At 43.3% G+C, this 20,896-nt stretch overlaps 1 protein-coding gene across 1 annotated transcript in view; it reads right to left on the bottom strand.

The window, feature by feature from the left end:
• The window catches only part of LOC120540243 (metabotropic glutamate receptor 7), a 477,153-nt gene that overhangs the window by 102,156 nt on the left and 354,101 nt on the right, over window positions 1-20,896 (bottom strand). The window contains exons 6-7 of the mRNA XM_039770817.1: window positions 19,997-20,197; window positions 15,730-15,869 (exon numbers count right to left, since the gene is read on the bottom strand). Coding sequence (XP_039626751.1) covers window positions 15,730-15,869; window positions 19,997-20,197 — 341 coding nt within the window. The remainder of the gene's footprint in view (window positions 1-15,729; window positions 15,870-19,996; window positions 20,198-20,896) is intronic.

Here is a 20,896-nt window from a genome sequence, read left to right as displayed (position 1 = left end):
TACTTTCAGTCACATGGGCATGGCACATGACGCTACAAAGGCGTGGCTTGACACTGTCACGCCTACCCTATAAAAGATGGTGGGGCGCTGCTGGCTCTGGCGTCCAAGGTTTCGGTTTAACAAAAGCGAAGAAGAGTTGTTCAAGATTTAACTTAAAGGAATACTCCACTAAAAATAATTTATTTTTTAATATGTCATTTAACCTATGTGGTTTGGAGTGATGGCTGAGAAGAACTTTTAATTCTTGGAATATGTAATATTAATGTTAAAATGCAAATACCTGTAAGTGTTTGCTTAATTTGTTTAGAATGTGAGTTTCTTGTAACTACGTAGATAATGATCAATTCTGTTTAACCCCTAAAAATATTTTTTTAATGGAACATCCTAAATGCTCAGCTTGATCATCCATCCATCCATTATCCAACCTGCTGTATTCTAAAAACAGGGTCATGGGGGTCTGCTGGAGCCAATCCCAGCCAACACAGGGCATAAGGCAGGAAACAAACCCCGGGCAGGGTGCCAGCTCACCACAGAATATGGACAATACAAATATAAAAAAAATACAAATCTGCACTGACTCTTACAAGTGCTTTGACTTTCATTTTCATTACAGCACACACTAGAGACAATTTAGGATTCCCCAATGCACCTAACCTGCATGTTTTTGGATTGTGGGAGGAAACCCACGCAGACACGGGGAGAACATGCAAGCTACACACAGGATGGACCCGGGAAGCGAAACTTGGTCTCCTAACTGCGAGGCAGCAGTGCTACCCACTGCGCCACCGTGTCGCCCCAGTACGTACTAAACTATACAAACAGAATTGACCTTTAACCTAACCTGCACATCTATAGAATAAAGGAGTAAAGTCAAAGCACCCTAAGAAACACCCATACAGCTATAGGGAGAACTGACAGACTCCACGGTTTTACAAATTGAGTTGTAAGGCAGTGACCTCATCCCACCGCAGGTGAAGTTAAAGGGGATTATTGATGTGTGGTTTCCTTTCTTGACGGACCTCCAGTCATAATCGCTACACACTGTATACCAGGGGTCCCCAACTCCAGTGCTGGAGGGCCCCAATGGCTGCAGGTTTTCATTCCAACCCTTCTCTTAATTAGTCACCTGTTTTTGCTGCTAATTAACTTTGTTTGAATTAATTTTAATGGACTTGTTTTTTAAGATTTGTTCCCCTGAATGCCTTCATCGTTCCTCTGAATTGCTTCCTATCTTTCCTTAAATGCCACCCAAACAGAAATGAAACGTGAAGCGAGGGAGCCAACAGCTCCTTAATAATAAGTCAGAGCCTCAAACTCCAACCAACTGTTTAATTAGGCAATGATTCTTGGCGTTCACTAAACCCGTTCTTTAATTCCATGGCTTGTTGCTGCTGTCACTATGGAATAGCATCCATCCATCCATTCTCCAACCCGCTATATCCTAACTACACGGTCACGGGGGTCTGCCGGAGCCAATCCCAGCCAACACAGGGCACAAGGCAGGAAACAAACCCCGGGCAGGGCGCCAGCCATACACACCAAGCACAATTTAGAATCGCCAATGCACCTAACCTGCATGTCTTTGGACTGTGGGAAGAAAGCCACGCAGACACGGGGAGAACATGCAAACTCCACGCAGGGAGGACCCGGGAAGCGAACCCTTAAGGGTTGCTACAACTGCGCCACCGTGCCGCCCTCAGCTTGATCAGAACTCCAGTAATAGAATTCTACTCAGTCTTTAGTTAGCTATTATGGCAGAGATGCCTACTGCCTGTCACATGGCATAGCACGTGATGTCACAAAGGCGTGGCTTGACATTATAATGCCTCCACTATTAAAGATGGTGGGAGTGCTGCTGTTTCTGGTGTCCACAGTTTTGGCTTGACTACAGCAAAGAAGAGTTGCTCAAGAGATTCAACTTAAAGGAATACTCCACTAAAAATGTATTCATTTATGTATTTTTGCACTGTATGTTGCTTGAACCAATTGGTTGGGGGTGATGGCTGAGAAGAAATTTTCTGTTGCTGTATGAGCCAAACTTTTTAATGTTAAAATGAAAATGAGTGTTTGCTTAATTTGTTTTGAATGTGAGTTTCTCGTAACAGCGTAGATAATGGACGATTCTGTTGAACCCCTAATGGGACGTCCTTAAAGCTCAGCTTGTTCTGAACTCCTCTAATAGCATTTTTAGACTCTTTATCAATTCTTGTGACTCTTTGTTATATTGCAGCCATTTCCTCATTAATGTACACACAAAACCCCATATTGACAGACAAAAAAAGAATTTTTGAAATTGTTGCAGATTTATTAAAAAAGAAAAACTGAAATATCACCTGGTCCTAAGTATTCAGACCCTTTGCTGTGACACTCGTATATTTAACTCCGGTGCTTTCCATTTCTTCTGATCATCCTTGAGCTCACCTTCATTGGAGTCCAGCTGTGTTTGATTCTACTGTTGGACTTGATTAGGAAAGCCACACACCTGTCTGTCTATATAAGACCTTACAGCTCACAATGCATGTCAGAGCAAATGAGAATCATGAGGTCAAAGGAACTGCCTGAAGAGCTCAGAGACAGAATTGTGGCAAGGCACAGATCTGGCCAAGGTTACAAAAAAATTCTGCTGCACTTAAGGTTCCCAAGAGCACAGTGGCCTCCATAATCCTTAAATGGAAGATGTTTGGGACGACCAGAACCCTTCCTAGAGCTGGAGCTACCGGGGGAGAAGAGCCTTGGTGAGAGAGGTAAAGAAGAACCCAAAGATCACTTTGGCTGAGCTCCAGAGATGCAGTCAGGAGATGGGAGAAAGTTGTAGAAAGTCAACCATCACTGCAGACCTCCACCAGTCAGGGCTTTATGGCAGAGTGGCCTGTCGGAAGCCTCTCCTCCGTGCAAGACACATGACAGCCCGCATGGAGTTTGCTGAAAGACACCTGAAGGACTCTGAGATGGTGAGAAATAAGATTCTCTGGTCTGATGAGACCAAGATAGAACTTTTTGGCCTTAATTCTAAGCGGTATGTGTGGAGACAACCAGGCACTGCTCATCACTTGTCCAATACAGTCCCCACAGTGAAGCATGGCGGTGGCAGCATCATGCTGTGGGGGTGTTTTTCAGCTGCAGGGACAGGACGGCTGGTTGCAATCGAGGGAAAGATGAATGCGGCCAAGTACAGGGATATCCTGGACAAAAACCTTCTCCAGAGTGCTAAGGACCTCAGACTGGGCTGAAGGTTTACCTTCCAACAAGACAATGACCCTAAGCACACAGCTAAAATAACGAAGGAGTGGCTTCACAACAACTCTGTGACTGTTCTTGAATGGCCCAGCCAGAGCCCTGACTTAAACCCAATTGAGCATCTCTGGAGAGACCTAAAAATGGCTGTCCATCAACGTTTACCATCCAACCTGACAGAACTGGAGAGGATCTGCAAGGAGGAATGGCAGAGGATCCCCAAATCCAGGTGTGAAAAACTTGTTGCATCTTTCCCAAGAAGACTCATGGCTGTATTAGCTCAAAAGGGGCTTCTACTAAATACTGAGCAAAGGGTCTGAATACTTAGGACCATGTGAGATTTCAGTTTTCTTTTTAATAAATCTGCAACAATTTCAAAATTCTTTTTGTCTGTCAATATGGGGTGCTGTGTGTACATTAATGAGGGAAAAATTAATTTAAATGATTTTAGCAAATGGCTGCAATATAACAAAGAGTGAAAAATTGAAGGGGGTCTGAATACTTTCCGTACCCACTATATATATATATATATATATATATTATACATGTGTGTATGGCTGGGGCAGCTAAAGGGCTCGAAAGATGGTAATCCCACGCTGGACCAGAGGGTGGCAGTGTGCATTAACCCTTAGTCTAGTTCCCAAGGGATATTTTGGCCTGGACCTGTCAGCATCACGATGTCACTTCTGCTTTCGTCCCCAATGACATCACTTCCTGCACCATTGTGTTAGCAGTGACTCAGTTCTCTCTGTTTTGCACTCTGTTGATGACTTTATTCTCTTTGTCCAGCCAGATCTTCAAGAATACAGGGTGGCTAACCCAAACCCTTTTCTGTATTCCTTTTATTTGCAATAAATATATATATATATATATATATATATGTATGTATGTATATATATTAACAGGGTGGGAAAAAGTAGGTTTACAGTTGTGAGTATGCAAAACACGGAGTTTATTCTTGTATTTTTATTTATTTATTAATTATTGTTTTTTATTTGCTTTATTTCTTGTTTCTCTTCTTGTTCTTAAAGCTATCGAGTTAATAAATCTGTTGTGATAATCATAACCTGCATGTCATTTTCCATACGAACAACTGTAACTCTACTTTTGTCCACCCAGTGAATGGATTTTGTTTTGGGTTTTATCATTCGGTATTTAAAAAGCACCAATGTACTTCCAGAGATCAGATGCCAAAGCATTTTTTTGACTTAAAAGAAGGCACATCTTTGGAAATTTAATCACATAAATGGATATCAAGAGCCTGGTCTCTTTGAGATGGTGGCACCAACCTCTGTGCCACAGTGCCAGCACCCAGTTTAGAAAGAATGCCTTCCACTTCTTGCTGTTTTAGCACATTTCATTTGATTTAATATTCCCCTTTAAACGTCACAGTTAAATGTTCTGTCGTTATCATCATTCCTAATCCGATCCTAACAGCACCAGCTCTGGTCTTTGCCACCCATTGATGCCATTCATGCACACACCAACTCTCTCACTAATGCAGGCTGGGATTTGAACCAAGGACTCTAAAACTATGAGCCAGCACTATTAATTCTTGTACCCCGGGATCTGATTTTATTTTATTTTTTTTTTTAATTTGGGCATAAAGTATTCCATTCCCTTCTATTGCTTGCTTTCTAAATCACCGTGTCAGGATGCTCACTTTAAAAGGCGCTATATTGTGTGATGGTTCCACTTAAGAAGAAGATGATGAAGTCTGCAGCTTCTGAATCTCTCAAATAACCAAAGTAACTTTATCACAGTAAACTACAGTTGTGCTTGAAAGTTTGTGAACCCTTTAGAATTTTCTATAATTCTGCATAAATAAGACCTTAAAACATCATCAGATTTTCACTAAAGTCCTAAAAGTAGATAAAGAGAAACCAGTTAAACAAATGAGACAAAAATATTAGACTTGGTCATTAATTTATTGAGGAAAATGATCGAATATTACATATTTGTGAGCGGCACAAGTATGTGAACCTTTGCTTTCAGTATCTGCTGTGACCCCCCAATAACTGCAACTAAACGTTTCCAGTAACTTTTGCTCATTCCTGCACACCGGCTTGGAGGAATTTTAGCCCATTCCTCCGTACAGAACAGCTTCAACTCTGGGATGTTGGTGGGTTTCCTCACATGAACTGCTCGCTTCAGGTCCTTCCACAACATTTCGATTGGATTAAGGTCAGGACTTTGACTTGGCCATTCCAGAACATTCACTTTATTCTTCTTTAACCATTCTTTGGTAGAACAACTTGTGTGCTTAGGGTCGTTGTCTTGCTGCATGACCCACCTTCTCTTGAGATTCAGTTCATGGACAGATGTCCTGACATTTTCCTTTAGAATTCTCTGATATAATTCAGAATTCATTGTTCCATCAATGAAGGCAAGCCGTCCTGGCCCAGATGCAGCAAAACAGGCCCAAACCATGATACTACCACCACCATGTTTCACAGATGGGATAAGGTTCTTATGCTGGAATGCAGTGTTTTCCTTTCTCCAAACATAACGCTTTTCATTTAAACCAAAAAGTTCTGTTTTGGTCTCATCCATCCACAAAACATTCTTCCAATAGCCTTCTGGTTTGTCCACATGATCTTTAGCAAACTGCAGACGAACAGCAATGTTTTTTTTGTAGAGCAGTGGCTTTCTCCTTGCAACCCTGCCATGCACACCATTGTTGTTCAGTGTTCTCCTGATGGTGGACTCATGAACATGAACATTAGCCAATGTGAGAGGCCTTCAGTTGCTTAGAAGTGACCCTGTGGTCCTTTGTGACCTCGCCGACTATTACACGGGTGCCTTGCTCTTGGAGTGATCTTTGTTGGTCGACCACTCCTGGGGAGGGTAACAATGGTCTTGAATCTCCTCCATTTGTACTCAATCTGTCTGACTGTGGATTGGTGGAGTCCAAACTCTTTAGAGATGGTTTTGCAACCTTTTCCAGCGTGATGAGCATCAACAACTCTTTTTGTGAGGTCCTCAGAAATCTCCTTTGTTTGTGCCATGATACACTTCCACAAACATGTGTTGTGAAGAGCAGACTTTGATAGATCCTGTTCTTTAGATAACACAGGGTGCACAATCACACCTGATTGTCATCCCATTGACTGAAAATACCGGACACCTGACAATTTCACCTTCAAACTAACTGATCATCCGTGAGGTTCACATACTTTTGTACTCACAAATATGTAATATTCGATCATTTTCCTTAATAAATAAATGACCAAGTCTAATATTTTTGTCTCATTTGTTTAACTGGTTTCTCTTTATCTACATTTAGGACTTGAGTGAAAATCTGATGATGTTTTAAGGTCTTATTTATGCAGAATTATAGAAAATTCTAAAGGGTTCACAAACTTTCAAGCACAACTGTAATTGCTTACAAATTGATTGACTGATGTATTTTGGAATGTACTGCGGTGGGCTGGCACCCTGCCCGGTTTGTTTCCTGCCTTGTGCCCTGTGTTGGCTGGGATTGACTCCAGCAGAACCCCTTGACCCTGTAATTAGGATATAGCGGGTTGGATAATGATGGATGGATGGGTATTGGAATGTTTTGAAATAAAAAGAGAAGCTTAGGAAGGATATTCATCTTAACAACGTTAATTCTTCCAGCTTGAGTGAAACTGACCTTCTTCATGTGTGTGGGTTAAATTTTCTGAGTCCATAAGAAATTGACTGGAAAACGCTTTTCCGAACGAGAACTGTAAACCCAGACTTCCAGCGGCCTGGTCCTGCGTCAACTATTAGATCTCAATTAGCCATTTGGGGTTGAGCTAAGAGGCTCGATTCCACCAAACCTTTCGAAACTCAAGGAGTAGAAGTTGCCCGACTATGCCGTCGAGTGGTGCTCACGCAGTGCGTTGGAGTCCAAGACGTCCGGCACTAAAATTCCTGAGCGCACGCCCAAGATGACAACCTAATTGCTCGCTGCTCTGCCCGACTGGCGCACCTGGGGCTTTAATTGAAACGCAAACAGCGCTCTCTAATGAGCTCCTCGGCTCTCCATGGCACACATACCTGCGTTCCCCTGGTTACTGATGATGTGACAAGAGCAAATGAGATTACAGACCTCTGGATGCAGGAGAGGAGCCCAGCATGCTCCCGTCCTATTTGTATGTATGAACGATTATTGAGCAGCGCTGTTTCCTGTTAGGCGCAGACCCGTGCTCCAGTTGTGCCCTTTCTAGGCAGACACGCTTCATTTAACCGAGTCTCCAAGCAGAAACGAGGCAATGAAATCTGCTCGGCTCCGTGATTATCACATCTACTTCACCCTTTAAACATGGAAGAGGACGAGCTCTTAAACGACGTCAGTGCAAACTGCATAAAAAAAGAACCCCTCTTGGCAGCAAATTACGCAAAACCGTGGAAGGCTGCATAAGGGACCTGCCCTTTTACTGTGCCACCCACATGAGCGATTAAGTCGCCCTGGAGCGGGGCTAAGGGGACGGACAGTAAATCACAAGGCCGCCAGATCTGTCCAATAGCTGACTCGTCATGGGACCCTAAGAGTGTCAACTGACCTTAACGATATTTGTTATATTTTTCCTGTAGAAAGGTGTTACATCAGATTTGCAGTTTAGACGTCAAAAGTCCACCTGTTGTTCACTCTGTTCTCTTTAACTGACGCATATTCATCCAGAGACCCCAGGGTTAGGGTTAACCCGAATTGCCATTAGATCCCAAACCAGCGCTGTCCAGCCTTTTGTTTTTTCTACGATTTCTGAACAAAGTGTGTCTTTTAAGTAGGATCTTAATGTGGGAGCTGTGTGCCGAGGCAAAGGCCATGTTTTCTGTCTAATAAGCATTTAAATGCCTACTGCCTTCAGTATCTGCTTATGTGGGAGCGCAGCAGATGGAGTTTTCAAATACGGAATTGTTGAAATCTTACAAATCACCGGTGATAATTGTGTCAGCAAAATAATACTCTGCTCCGCAGTTCTCAGAACATATTTGATGAGCTTAGCAACTCATTGTTGTTGTTGTTTTTTCTTTAAAACGCCTGCAGCAAAACTTGAACTCCTCCATCCCCCAATGGGGACCCCCATATACAGTATATGCTACATAGGAGTCACGTAATGTGACAAACTTACAGTTGTGCTTGAAAGCTTGTGAACCCTTTAGAATTTTCTATATTTCTGTATAAATATGACGTAAAACATCATCAGATTTTCACTCAAGTCCTAAAAGTAGATAAAGAGAAACCAGTTAAACAAATGAGACAAAAATATTATACTTGGTCATTTATTTATTGAGGAAAATGATCGAATATTACATATTTGTGAGCGGAACAAGTATGTGAACCTCACGGATGATCAGTTAGTTTGAAGGTGAAATTCGAGTCAATGGGATGCCAATCAGGTGTGAGTGGGCACCCTGTGTTATTTAAAGAGCAGGATCTATCAAAGTCTGCTCTTCACAACACATGTCTGTGGAAGTGTATCATGGCACAAACAAAGGAGATTTCTGGGGACCTCACAAAAAGAGTTGTTGATGCTCATCAGGCTGGAAAAGGTTACCAAACCATCTCTAAAGAGTTTGGACTCCACCAATCCACAGTCAGACAGATTGTGTACAAATGGAGGAAATTCAAGACCATTGTTACCCTCCCCAGGAGTGGTCGACCAACAAAGATCACTCCAAGAGCAAGGCACACGTGTAATAGTCGGCGAGGTCACAAAGGACCCCAACTGAAGGCCTCTCTCACATTGGCTAATGTTCATGTTCATGAGTCCACCATCAGGAGAACACTGAACAACAATGGTGTGCATGGCAGGGTTGCAAGGAGAAAGCCACTGCTCTCCAAAAAACATTGCTGCTCGTCTGCAGTTTGCTAAAGATCACGTGGACAAACCAGAAGGCTATTGGAAGAATGTTTTGTGGACGGATGAGACCAAAATAGAACTTTTGGTTTAAATGAAAAGCGTTATGTTTGGAGAAAGGAAAACACTGCATTCCAGCATAAGAACCTTATCCCATCTGTGAAACATGGTGGTGGTAGTATCATGGTTTGGGCCTGTTGTGCTGCATCTGGGCCAGGACGGCTTGCCTTCATTGATGGAACAATGAATTCTGAATTATATCAGAGAATTCTAAAGGAAAATGTCAGGACATCTGTCCATGAACTGAATCTCAAGAGAAGGTGGGTCATGCAGCAAGACAACGACCCTAAGCACACAAGTCGTTCTACCAAAGAATGGTTAAAGAAGAATAAAGTGAATGTTTTGGAATGGCCAAGTCAAAGTCCTGACCTTAATCCAATCGAAATGTTGTGGAAGGACCTGAAGCGAGCAGTTCATGTGAGGAAACCCACCAACATCCCAGAGTTGAAGCTGTTCTGTACGGAGGAATGGGCGAAAATTCCTCCAAGCCGTGTGCAGGAATGATCAGAAGTTACCGGAAACGTTTAGTTGCAGTTGGGGTCACAGTAGATGCTGAAAGCAAAGGTTCACATACTTTTGCCACTCACAAATATGTAATATTCAATCATTTTCCTTAATAAATAAATGACCAAGTATAATATTTTAGTCTCATTTGTTTAACTGGTTTCTCTTTATCTACTTTTAGGACTTGAGTGAAAATCTGATGATGTTTTAGGTCGTATTTATGCAGAAATATAGAAAATTCTAAAGGGTTCACAAACTTTCAAGCACAACTGTAGATTCAACCATAACCTCATTTATTTGGAACCTAAAACATCTACGTATCCAAAGAGCGACCCTACAAAGACCTAAGGCAGAAGGTGGCATGGCTCTACCTGACTTTCAGTTTTATTACTGGGCGGCAAATATACAAGCTGTAAAAACCTGGACACAAATAGATGAACATACTCAGGCCTGGTGCGCAATATAAATACAATCCTGCAGTACTTCTCTATATTCCCTGCTTTGTGCCCCAATAAATGCCAGTTATCGCCAATATACTAACAACCCAATTGTGTTTCACTCACTCAGAATATGGAACCAATGCAGGAAGTAATTTCAGATGGAGAATCTTTTATCCGTGGCACCTCTGCATGAGAGCCACCTTTTTCAGCCCTCACAAACATATGCAGTTTTTAATATCTAGAAAACATTTGGGATTAAATCACGTAGCAATCTTAATATAGACAACATCTTTGCATCCTATGAACAATTAGGCCGGGGTTATACTTCACACGACGTGACGCACGCTGCGGCGGACACTTCCGCTAAGCAAGCGTTGTCTAATTATACTCGCAAGCGTACTTTACATAAATCGGGAAGATTCCAGCAGGTGGCAGTGCGAGAGATCATCACGGTGAGAACAGGTTCGGCTTCGCTGTGTTGTGAATTGCCTGGAACATCCATTAAATTCCAATGACAACTTACCACAATATCTCTGAAAAGGATGTTTAATGATTAAATCCGTCAATCTGGGGATGTGTCCATTCCCGCCAGCATCTGGCATGAGGCAGAAGCAATCCCTGGACGGGGCATCAGCTCATCGCAAGGTGAACACAAGCACTCCACGCTGCACACTGGCGTCATTTTGGTGTCACCAAATCTGCATATCTTTGGGAGCTCACAGTGGAAACTTAGCAGGAAAACAAGAGAACTCCAGGCAGGGAATACCAGTGACGTGACTCCCTGTGAGGCAGCAGTGCCACCATGTTGCCTCCATCTGTGTAATTATTAACAGTATTCATTATTTAAATGAAGTTAACGACTTATCTGTAAATTGTAACAAACATACTTCAATGTATTTCATCAAGAAAGTGATATCAGGTATAAATCTAAGGATTCTAAATGTGCAGAGAGCTGGAACATCATACATTTAATGTAATGTGACCGTGGTGAGGACTGCGGTAGGAGTGACGGAGGTGGGATCACATCAGGGATCCGCTCTGTGCCCTTTCTTATTTGCAATGGTGATGGACAGGTTGACAGACGAGATTAGACAGGAGTCCCCATGGACTGTGATGTTTGCTGATGACATTGTGATCTGTAGGGAAAGTAGAGGGTGGGTTGAGAAGACCCTGGAGAGGTGGAGATATGAGAGGAGAGGAATGAAGGTCAGTAGGACCACCAAGACAGAATACATGTGTGTGAATGAGAGGGAGCTCAGTGGAACAGTGAGGTTGAGGGAGTAGAGGAGGCAAAGGTGGATGAGTTTAAATACTTGGGATCAACAGTACAGGGTAATGGGGATTGTGGAAGAGAAGGTGAAGAAGAGAGTGCAGGCAGGATGGTATGGCTGGAGAAGAGTGTCAGGAGTGATTTGTGACAGACGGGTACCAGCAAGAGTGAAAGGGAAGGTCTACAGGATGGTAGTCAGACCAGCTGTGTTATATGGGCTGGAGACGGTGGCACAGGAGACAGAGCTGGAGGTGGCAGAGTTAAAGATGGTAAGATTTGCATTGGGTGTGACGAGGATGGACAGGATTAGAAATGAGGACATTAGAGGGTCAGCTCTGGTGGGATGGTTGGGAGACAAAGTCAGAGAGGCGAGATTGTGTTGGTTTGGACATGTGAGAGAAGAGATGAGGGGTATAATGAGAGAAGGGTACTAAGGATAGAGCTGGTAGGGAAGAGGAGAAGAGGAGGACCTAAGAGAAGGTTTATGGATGTGGTGAGAGAGGACATGACGGTGACGGGTGTAACAGAACAAGATGACGAGAACAGGAAGATATGGAAGAAGATGATCTGCTGTGGCAACCCCTAACAGGAGCAGCTGAAAGAAGAAGAAGAAGAAGAAGGTGTTCTGTGTGGCGATTGCAGATTGTTGCTGCTGTCAGTTCAGTAGGAAGCCCCAGTAGCTTGTAGCGATTAACAGCTGGGTCGGTTTTAAGATGACGTTTACGGTCTACTTCAATGATAAAATAAACTATGAGATTAAAGTGGACATTTTGAGATTAAAACCAAAATTTCCCCTTTAATCACTTCACTGTGCCCCTAACTTTTTTTTTTCTCTGTGGCCCAAACACGCCGCCGCACATTCTGTTGCTGTTGTGAAAGTTCTAAAAAAAAAAAAAAAATAGATGGCACCAAAGATGGTATGTGAGACCTTTAAAATGTATTATTACGATGGAGAATATGCGACGCTTGAATATAAAAACACCACGGATGCATCTGTATGTTGGCATTTTGCTTCACCACATCGAACCATTCATCAAACATTGAAGTGCGCACATCGATCTCGTAGGATCCGCAAAGCGGCTTTCTATCACATGTAGTTATAAAAAGAGACTCTGATGTCACGTCCCGACTTGATCACACTGCACCCCCCGATTTTTAGCTGGGACTGCAACTTGCACACGAGTCATGTTAATTTCTGAGGACCTGCTCAGAGCATACGTCAAGTGAACGCTGGGAACACATGGCAGCCATGATGCATATGCGTTCTGAGCGTGAAGTATAAACTGGCCCTGAGACTTAGGCGCCCCTTTCATATCAAAGCCGTTACAAATCATAATGACTACAGGATTGTTTCTGAGTCTTCATACTTATTCCCTTTCGCGTATTGTGCCAGGCATGTTGCAGGGTTAGGCCTCAGTTAGGCACACAGCACAGCAGCCTATTGACATAAAGGACGGTAGAATCAGAACATGAGCACCACGCTGTTGCTGGGCATCCCCTTTGAAAATTCATAGCAATTGAGTAAAATACTTCAGTTCGGGTGAACACTCAATGCCGCGGTGCCTTTACCCTCCCTGCCACCCCCCAGTAATAAACAGACATGCGCCAACAGAGAATGTGACCGGAGGAGGGACTGAGCCACCATTACCACCAACCTCCGTCCCTCCTTTCCTGGAGACAGCTTTTCCGATAAAAGCCTGAGTTTCAGTTACAGAGGGTGACCAGATGGAAATAAAGTTGACGTGGATAAATTATTATTTATACAGTGCCAAACTGACTGGTTTTGCATTTGCACTGAATTTTAAAGACGTTCTCACAGCTCTGGTACTGCAAGGTCAGCAGTTGCTCTATCCTAGCAGGCTATTGCATGCCAAGTGTGAACAGAAATGACGTGTTTTCTTATACGTCTCTCATGTGCATGGAAACTGTGCCAGAGACAGACAGAGAGAGAGATGTGAAAGGCACTATAGATACAAGACATGGCCAAAAGTGTGCAGACAACCCTCCGAATGACTGAATTCAGTCACACCACCTGTTAAGAGGTGCATAAAATCAAACGCACAGCCGTGCAATCTCCATCGACAAACACGGGCAATAGAAGAGCTCGGTGACTGCCATACGATGCCACCTGTGCCACAAGTCAGTAGGTGAAATTTCTGCTCTGCTAAATCTGAACCCCAGTCAACTGTAAGTGCAATTATATAGATATGAAAGGCACCTTATTACAGATAGATAAATCAGTTTAATTTTAAAATAGTCGGCAGGATAGATAGATAGATAGATAGATAGATAGATAGATAGATAGATAGATAGATAGATAGATATGAAAAGCACTATATAATATACATAGATAGATAGATAGATATGAAAGGCACTATATAATAGATAGATAGATAGATAGATAGATAGATAGATAGATAGATAGATAGATAGATAGATAGATAGATAGATAGATAGATAGATAGATGCCTTTGGAGCCCTGTACCTCATCACTTCCGCCACACCAGGAAGTGCTGGGGGGAAGAGGAGCTGGGACACCCGGAGTGCTTCTGGGGATACAGCCGGCACTCCTGCCTCACGGGGGTGTGTCGGTGGGAGATTGCCGGGAAGCACCTGGAGCACATCCGGGTGTGGATAAAAGGGGCCGCCTCCCTTCATTCGAGGTGAAAGTCGGGAGTGGAGTGGACTGAGCTTGCTGGAGGAGGCAAGGAGGCGGCCTGAAGAAAGTAAGGCGTTGTGTGGCCAGGACTTTGGGGGTTTGTGTGGCACCTTTGTATATAGTGTGGACTGATGAATAAATGTGTGTTGGGTGAAATGGACTACCTGTCTGTGTCCTGGCCAGCCTCCACAATAGATAGATAGATAGATAACTAGATTGTAGTGTAGTAGGCAGGATATGATAGATAGATAGATAGATAGATAGATAGATAGATAGATAGATAGATAGATAGATAGATAGATAGATAGATAGATAGATAGATAGAGATATGAAAAGCACTATGTAATAGATAGACAGATAATTTTTATTTTAGTGTAGTCGGCAGGATGGATAGATAGAGAGAGAGAGAGAGAGAGAGAGAGAGAGAAATTGATTTTAGAGTAACCAGTGATGTCAAAATGTCAAGGTGTGGGCGCTCAGCTAGAGACTAACATTCATCCCGTCCAGGGATGGGACGCCCAGGCAATATTCAGCTTCTTCCTGTGATCATTTAATACAAACTTTGTTCAAAATGGATGGATGAAAGTTTTACTAGTTTGGGATCAACTGGCAAACTCCAGGTGGTATTGTTATTTGATACCTGTTACTACAGGTGATGAAGAGACAAAGGAATACAATAGCTAGAAATGAAAGGCACTATATAATAGATAGATAGATAGATAGATAGATAGATAGATAGATAGATAGATAGATAGATAGATAGATAGATAGATAGATAGATAGATAGATAGATAGATGCCCTAAACAGCATTTTTTTAAATTACAAGAGAATTCAAAAACAGAGAAGGCAAAGTTCAAAATGTTTTCTAAAAGGGACGACTCAAAGAGGGCAACATCCAAACCAATAATCAAATCCCAAAAGAAGATCAGAAGTCCGTTGTCACAAACGCGCACCACAGGATCTTTTTCAGGGCTCATCTGAGGTATGTTGTATCCCCCTCTCTCTCTTTCCCTCCACAATGCCCAAAAGACACCCAGTGAGGGTAACTGACCCCGCCCCTTCCTGTCGCTAGCCCATAAATTCCCAGCCTGCTGTAAGGAGGTGCCATTCTGCAGACCAAGCCACCCACAAGACGGAGCTCAGCAGCCTGACAAACAGAGACAGAGAGAGAAGCCTTGGAGAGGCTGCCATATTTTAAGCTGTTTATGGTAACTGTGCCATCGAGCGTCCCGATGTTTATCGTGTGGAATTGCCATTCCTTGCGCGACCACACCATCAAACAAAGATTTAAAAAGAATATTTACAACAGCCTCCAATTTAAATCTTAACAACAAGAAAGGTACATGTGAACAACAAAAGCAGAAGCCATGTCCCAGCACCAGTACTGAGGGTTCTCGTAGTTTATATTGGGCTGGGGTGGTCCCATGGCTGCCGCAGCAGGAGGGCCCACCCGCCCCAGGCTTTGCACACAAACGACAGGAAGTATAACAAATATCAACTAGAAATACATACTAAATACATAAATGCACAACAAACTTTGAATACATTTTGAATAAAAGAAAACCTCAGAATTAAAATCTGAATATTGAAAAACCCGAAACGGTAAGAAAAGAAACCAGAAAAACCAGTCTAAAAAAATGAAAGCAGATTGTAAGTAACACACAAAAGTTGTAGCAGCCCCAAGATTTCATAAACGATCGATTGCACCAAAGATCATTTTTTGCACATACATTGAGCTGCAGGTCATCGGTCCACTGGCCAATCACGTGGTATCCTGGGGTGCTTGTGTTCGTGATCTGGTACTGAAAAAGGTCATAGCGTCCAGGTGCGTCGCCATTTTTATTGAACATCACAGACGTGCCCGCACTGCCTAAGGACAGGAGAGAAAAAATGAGAAGGAAATTCAATATTTGGTCACGTCGGGCCTGAAAGCATCTGCAATTACAGGCCTGTCACAGACGAACAGAGAATAACATAATCTTTACTGTCAAGTAATTGCCTGTTATAAAGGTAAGGAGCCTGAAAATAAATACAAAATATTGATGAATGCACCCTTTTTGAAAAAAAAAATAAATCTTTTTACAAATCGATTTTTTTGATCTTGGTCTCCTTTAAGGAAAGCTAGAAAAACAATGCAGGTTTGCACCTCGTGCTTCACGGTTTAGTTTGCTGGAGACCCGGGGCTCATCTATCATTCCCTTCTGCTCATCTCCCCTTCAATGGTGGTATGGCGTGCCGGCAACGATGAGACGGAGGGTCTGGTTTTATTTATTGTGAGAGGCGAAAGGAGCAGGAGATAATAACGTGAACTCGAATTGCTGTCAGTGCCAGGCAAGATCAAAACAAATACAGTAGATCGTGAAACAGGGCCATCTTAACAGCATCATAATCCCCCTTGGCAAAGTAGAGCACTGGGGTCCCTGTTTTGATAGCAAAACAGAAACATACATAGGCATCAGAAAAAAACGTGGGCTCCTATGCTCTTGGGGCAACTGGGCAACTGCCTAGTGTGCCCATGCGTTAACCAAAGCCCTGGGGGCAAACCAAAACTCGAAAGTGAAAGTTGAAAAATAGAAGGAAACCGAAACGAACCCAACACTTGGCCTACTTGCTGTCGTATTTACACTGCTCACTGGTGCAACGATCGTGGTCACATGACTCGTAACTCAGGTCACATACGGTTAAACAATAAATGGGAAAATGAAAATAAATTCAAATTGTTTCCAAACGGGTTCCCAACAATCAAAACTATGAAAAATGATGAGTATTATGAGAGCTGGGAGGAGACCATCTCAAGTCAAGGAGGTTATGCTTAACCTTAGTAGCACACTGGTGAGACCTCGTCTGGGGAGCTGGGTGCAAGTTTGGTCTCCATATTACAAGAAAGGCACAGAAACCCTGGAGAAAGTCCAAAGACGAGCAATGGAGTATGAGATGTGTCAATGAGGTCACCTTTATCTGGTGAGGGGAAGAGAATTTAAGACTGGAAACAGTTAAAGAAATGTGGGAGTTGTGGAGTGGAAGTAGAAACCCTGACGACTTTTAAGAAGAATCTGGATGAGATGTCGGGACAGCATAGCTATTAGCGAAACAAACGCGCCTGATGGACTCAACGGTTGAAGCTTAGTAAGACCTCACCTGGAGAACTGGGTGCAGGTTTGGTCTCTATGTTACAAGTAAAGCATAGAAACCCTGGAGAAAGTCCAAAGAATAGCAATGAGGAATGAGCTGCGTCAGTGAGGTCACCTTTATCTGTTGAGGGGAAGGGAATTTAACATCCTGACAACTTTTAAGAAGAATCTGAATGAGATGTTGGAACGGCGTAGCGATTAGTGAAAAGAATGGGCTTGATGGACTCAACGGTTGAAGCTTAGTTAGACCTCACCTGGAGAACTGGGTGCAGGTTTGGTCTCCATACTACAAGAAAGGCACAGAAACACTGGAGAAAGTCCAAAGATGAGCAATGGGGTATGAGTTGTGTCAGTAAGATCACATTTATCTGGTTAGGGGCTGAGGACTTAAGACTGAAGACAGTTAAAGAAATGTGGGAGTCATGGAGTGGAAGTAGAAACCCTGATAACTTTTGCTGTAAGAAGAATCTGGATGAGATGCTGGGACGGAGTAGCTATTAGGGAAACGAACGGGCCTGATGGACTCAACAGTCCAAGCTTAGTAAGACCTCACCTGGAGAACTGGGTGCAGGTTTGGTCTCCATACTACAAGAAAGGCACAGAAACACTGGAGAAAGTCCAAAGAAGAGCAATGGGGTATGAGCTGCGTCAGTGAGGTGACGTGATTGAAGTGCTTAAAATTACAAAGAGAATTGGTCCTGTGGATGGAGACGGTGACTTTAAAATGAACTCATCAAGAACCGGGGGCGAGGTTGGAAACTTGTTTAAGGGTAAACTGTGCAAACTGTAGAATGTTTTTCTTCTCACAGAGAAGCATAGACACGTGGAACAAGTGACCAAGCTGTGTGCTCTACGGTCGGAGTTTATGGACCTTCAAAACAAAGGTGAATTAGCTCGACAGGATAGATGGGTTGTACTGGGCTGAATGGTCAGTTCTCCTCAAACTTTTCCTAATGTTCTAATGGTGGATGCACCAAAATGAAAGTTCTACCCCACCATTAAATGGTCTGTCATGGTTTTGCAGCCATTCTTTGGACTCTGTTAGTGATGAATGTATTGTCACTTTCAATGTGCAGCCATTGCATGTCACTGGAAATCTGTAAGAAGGATCTGGATGAGACATGGGGACAGCTTGCCTAAGATCTCAACAATCAAGCTTGATGGACTGAATGACCCCCTCTCCTTTGTCAAATTTCTTATGTTCTTATGTTTACTATGATTACAAAACTGTAGTCTTTGCTTCGGAATAACACTATGAGTTGCTCTGATTTATATGGCTGTGCTCCCATTAGATGAGACTCGTTCTGGAAGAAAAGAAAGGCAGTGTGGCACAGCCATTAATACTTCAAACCCTGAGGCTGTGCTATAAAATCCCACTTCTGACACCACGTGACCACGAAAAAGTCACTTCATCTTTCTGTATGGAAGAAATGCAGGCCAGTCGTATCTCAAGTGGTGTAGGCCACGTCGGGGAAAGGCATCAGTCTGATAAGAAGTTCAAAATCTGATGTCTTAAAAGAAATGAAAATAGGACTGAAAGGAGATCTCGTAAAATGCAACATGCTTTTCAAACCTTTTTATTTTTTTCTTGGACTCTGTTAGTGTTGTTGATTATATTCGTCGATCATGAATGTATTGTCACTTTCAATGTGCAGCCATTGCATGTCACTGGCAATCTTTAAGAAGGATCTGGATGAGACATGGGGACAGCTTGGCTAAGAGCGCAACAATCAAGCTTGATGGACTGAATGACCCCCTGTCGTTTGTCAAATTTCTTATGTTTACCATGATTAGAAAACCGCAGTCCTTATTTCAGAATAATACTATTAGTTGCTCTAATTTCTATTGTTGTGCTCCCATTAGATAATTCTCTTTCTAGAAGAAAAAAACAGGCAGTGTGGCATTGCGGTTAATACTGTGAACTTCGAACCCTGAGACTGTGGTTTAAAAATCCCACTTCTGACACCACGTGACCACGAGAAAGTCACTTCATCTTCCTGTGCTCCAATTGGAAGAAATGCAGGCCAGTCGTATTTCAAGTGGTGTAAGCGACCTCAGGGAAAGGCATCAGTCCAATAAGAAGTTAACAAACTGATGTCTTGAAAGAGATTGAAACAAGACTGGAAGGAGATCTCGCAAAATACAACATCCATCCATACCGCTATATCCTAAACACAGGGTCATGGGGGTCTGCTGGAGCCAATCCGAGCCAACACAGGGCGCGAGGCAGGAAACAAACCCCGGGCAGTGCGCCAACCTACCGCAGGGCACACACACACACTAGGGACAATTTAGAATCGCCAAACGGGGACACGGGGAGAACATGCAAACTCCATGCAGGAATGATCTGGGAAGTGAACCCGGGTCTCCTAACTGCAAGGCAGCAGCGCTACCCACTGCGCCACTGTGCCACCCTAAAATACAACGTGCTTTTCAAACCTTTTGGACTCCTATTCACGCAGTTGCATCTACTTTTTGTCTAAAGCTGCTCCTACCAAGGAATATTAGCAGAAACGTCTCCTCTCGTATGTTCTCCAGTGTACGCTGTGAGTGCAACCCCCAAGAGAAGGGTCCGCCCTGAACGTCACACCTACTGGGACCCCCTTCTCATTTTACAAGTCAGCCAGAATGGGGACCCAGTACAAAGTACACAGAAGAACACACAAGATGAGACCATTCACTCCATGTGCTGCTTTTTCATGTGAATTTACTGATTTTGCTGATAATAGGCGCACTGTCATTGACGGACTGTGTATCGGGACTTGCTCACCTTCGGATTGTCTCGTTTTACTATTTTGAGTATTTTTGTTACATTTTTTTTTTTGTACAAAATGCGAAAGACTATGAGGAAAGCGATTCCACTTACCATTAAAACTCACATTGCGGATATACTTGAGTAGTTTTTTCCCTCCGGCGATCTCCATGTCAGGACAGACCCCCGAGTATTCCGGACAGAGATCCCTGTGCAAGTTGTGCAAGGCGTGCGCCATCGCATAAACGGCGTCGATCACAAACTGCACCTTCCCCTCCTGCTCGTAATGAGAGTCTTTCCCGATTCGCTCTTGTCCTAAAAAAAAAGAGATGGGGGTCAGACAGAGGAAAGGAGGAAAGGAAAACAAAAGAAAAACAGAAATGACTTTAATCCCACATCAACATTGATCTTGCACCATCTTCTTTAAGATCATGGTAGTTGGGATCTACTATTAGGGAGCTGGGCACATGGTTAGGTGGCCGGGACCGGCCATCTTTGTTAGGCAGTGTGATAAGACTCATTATAGCGCCTGACCCGACACAGATTGGACACGGGAGGCACGTGTAAAAGAAAAAGACTTTTATTACTCTTCAGCTGGAGGGCACGTCTTCCCCGTACTCCCCCCAGCCACAACACAGTCCCAAACACCAGTACAGCACAAGCACTCTTCTCTTCCTTGGCACCACCACTCCTCCCTCGCAACCTTGTCCTCCTCCACCTGACTCTGGCCGATGAGTGGTGGTTGCTGGCTCCCTTTTATAGGTCACCTGGAAGTGCTCCAGGTGTCTGATCACCAAGATCCGGCGGCACTTCCAGGTACAATACAATACAATACAGTTTATTTTTGTATAGCCCAAAATCACACAGGAAGTGCCGCAATGGGCTTTAACAGGCCCTGCCTTTTGACAGCCCCCCAGCCTTGACTCTCTGAGAAGACAAGGAAAAACTCCCAAAAAAAAACCTTTTATGGAAGAAACCTCGGGAAAGGCAGTTCAAAGAGAGACCCCTTTCCAG

The sequence above is a fragment of the Polypterus senegalus genome, chromosome 12 (genome assembly GCF_016835505.1).
Source record: "Polypterus senegalus isolate Bchr_013 chromosome 12, ASM1683550v1, whole genome shotgun sequence".
Classification (NCBI taxonomy): domain Eukaryota; kingdom Metazoa; phylum Chordata; class Cladistia; order Polypteriformes; family Polypteridae; genus Polypterus; species Polypterus senegalus.
This window is presented reverse-complemented; position numbering and strand designations above follow the sequence as displayed.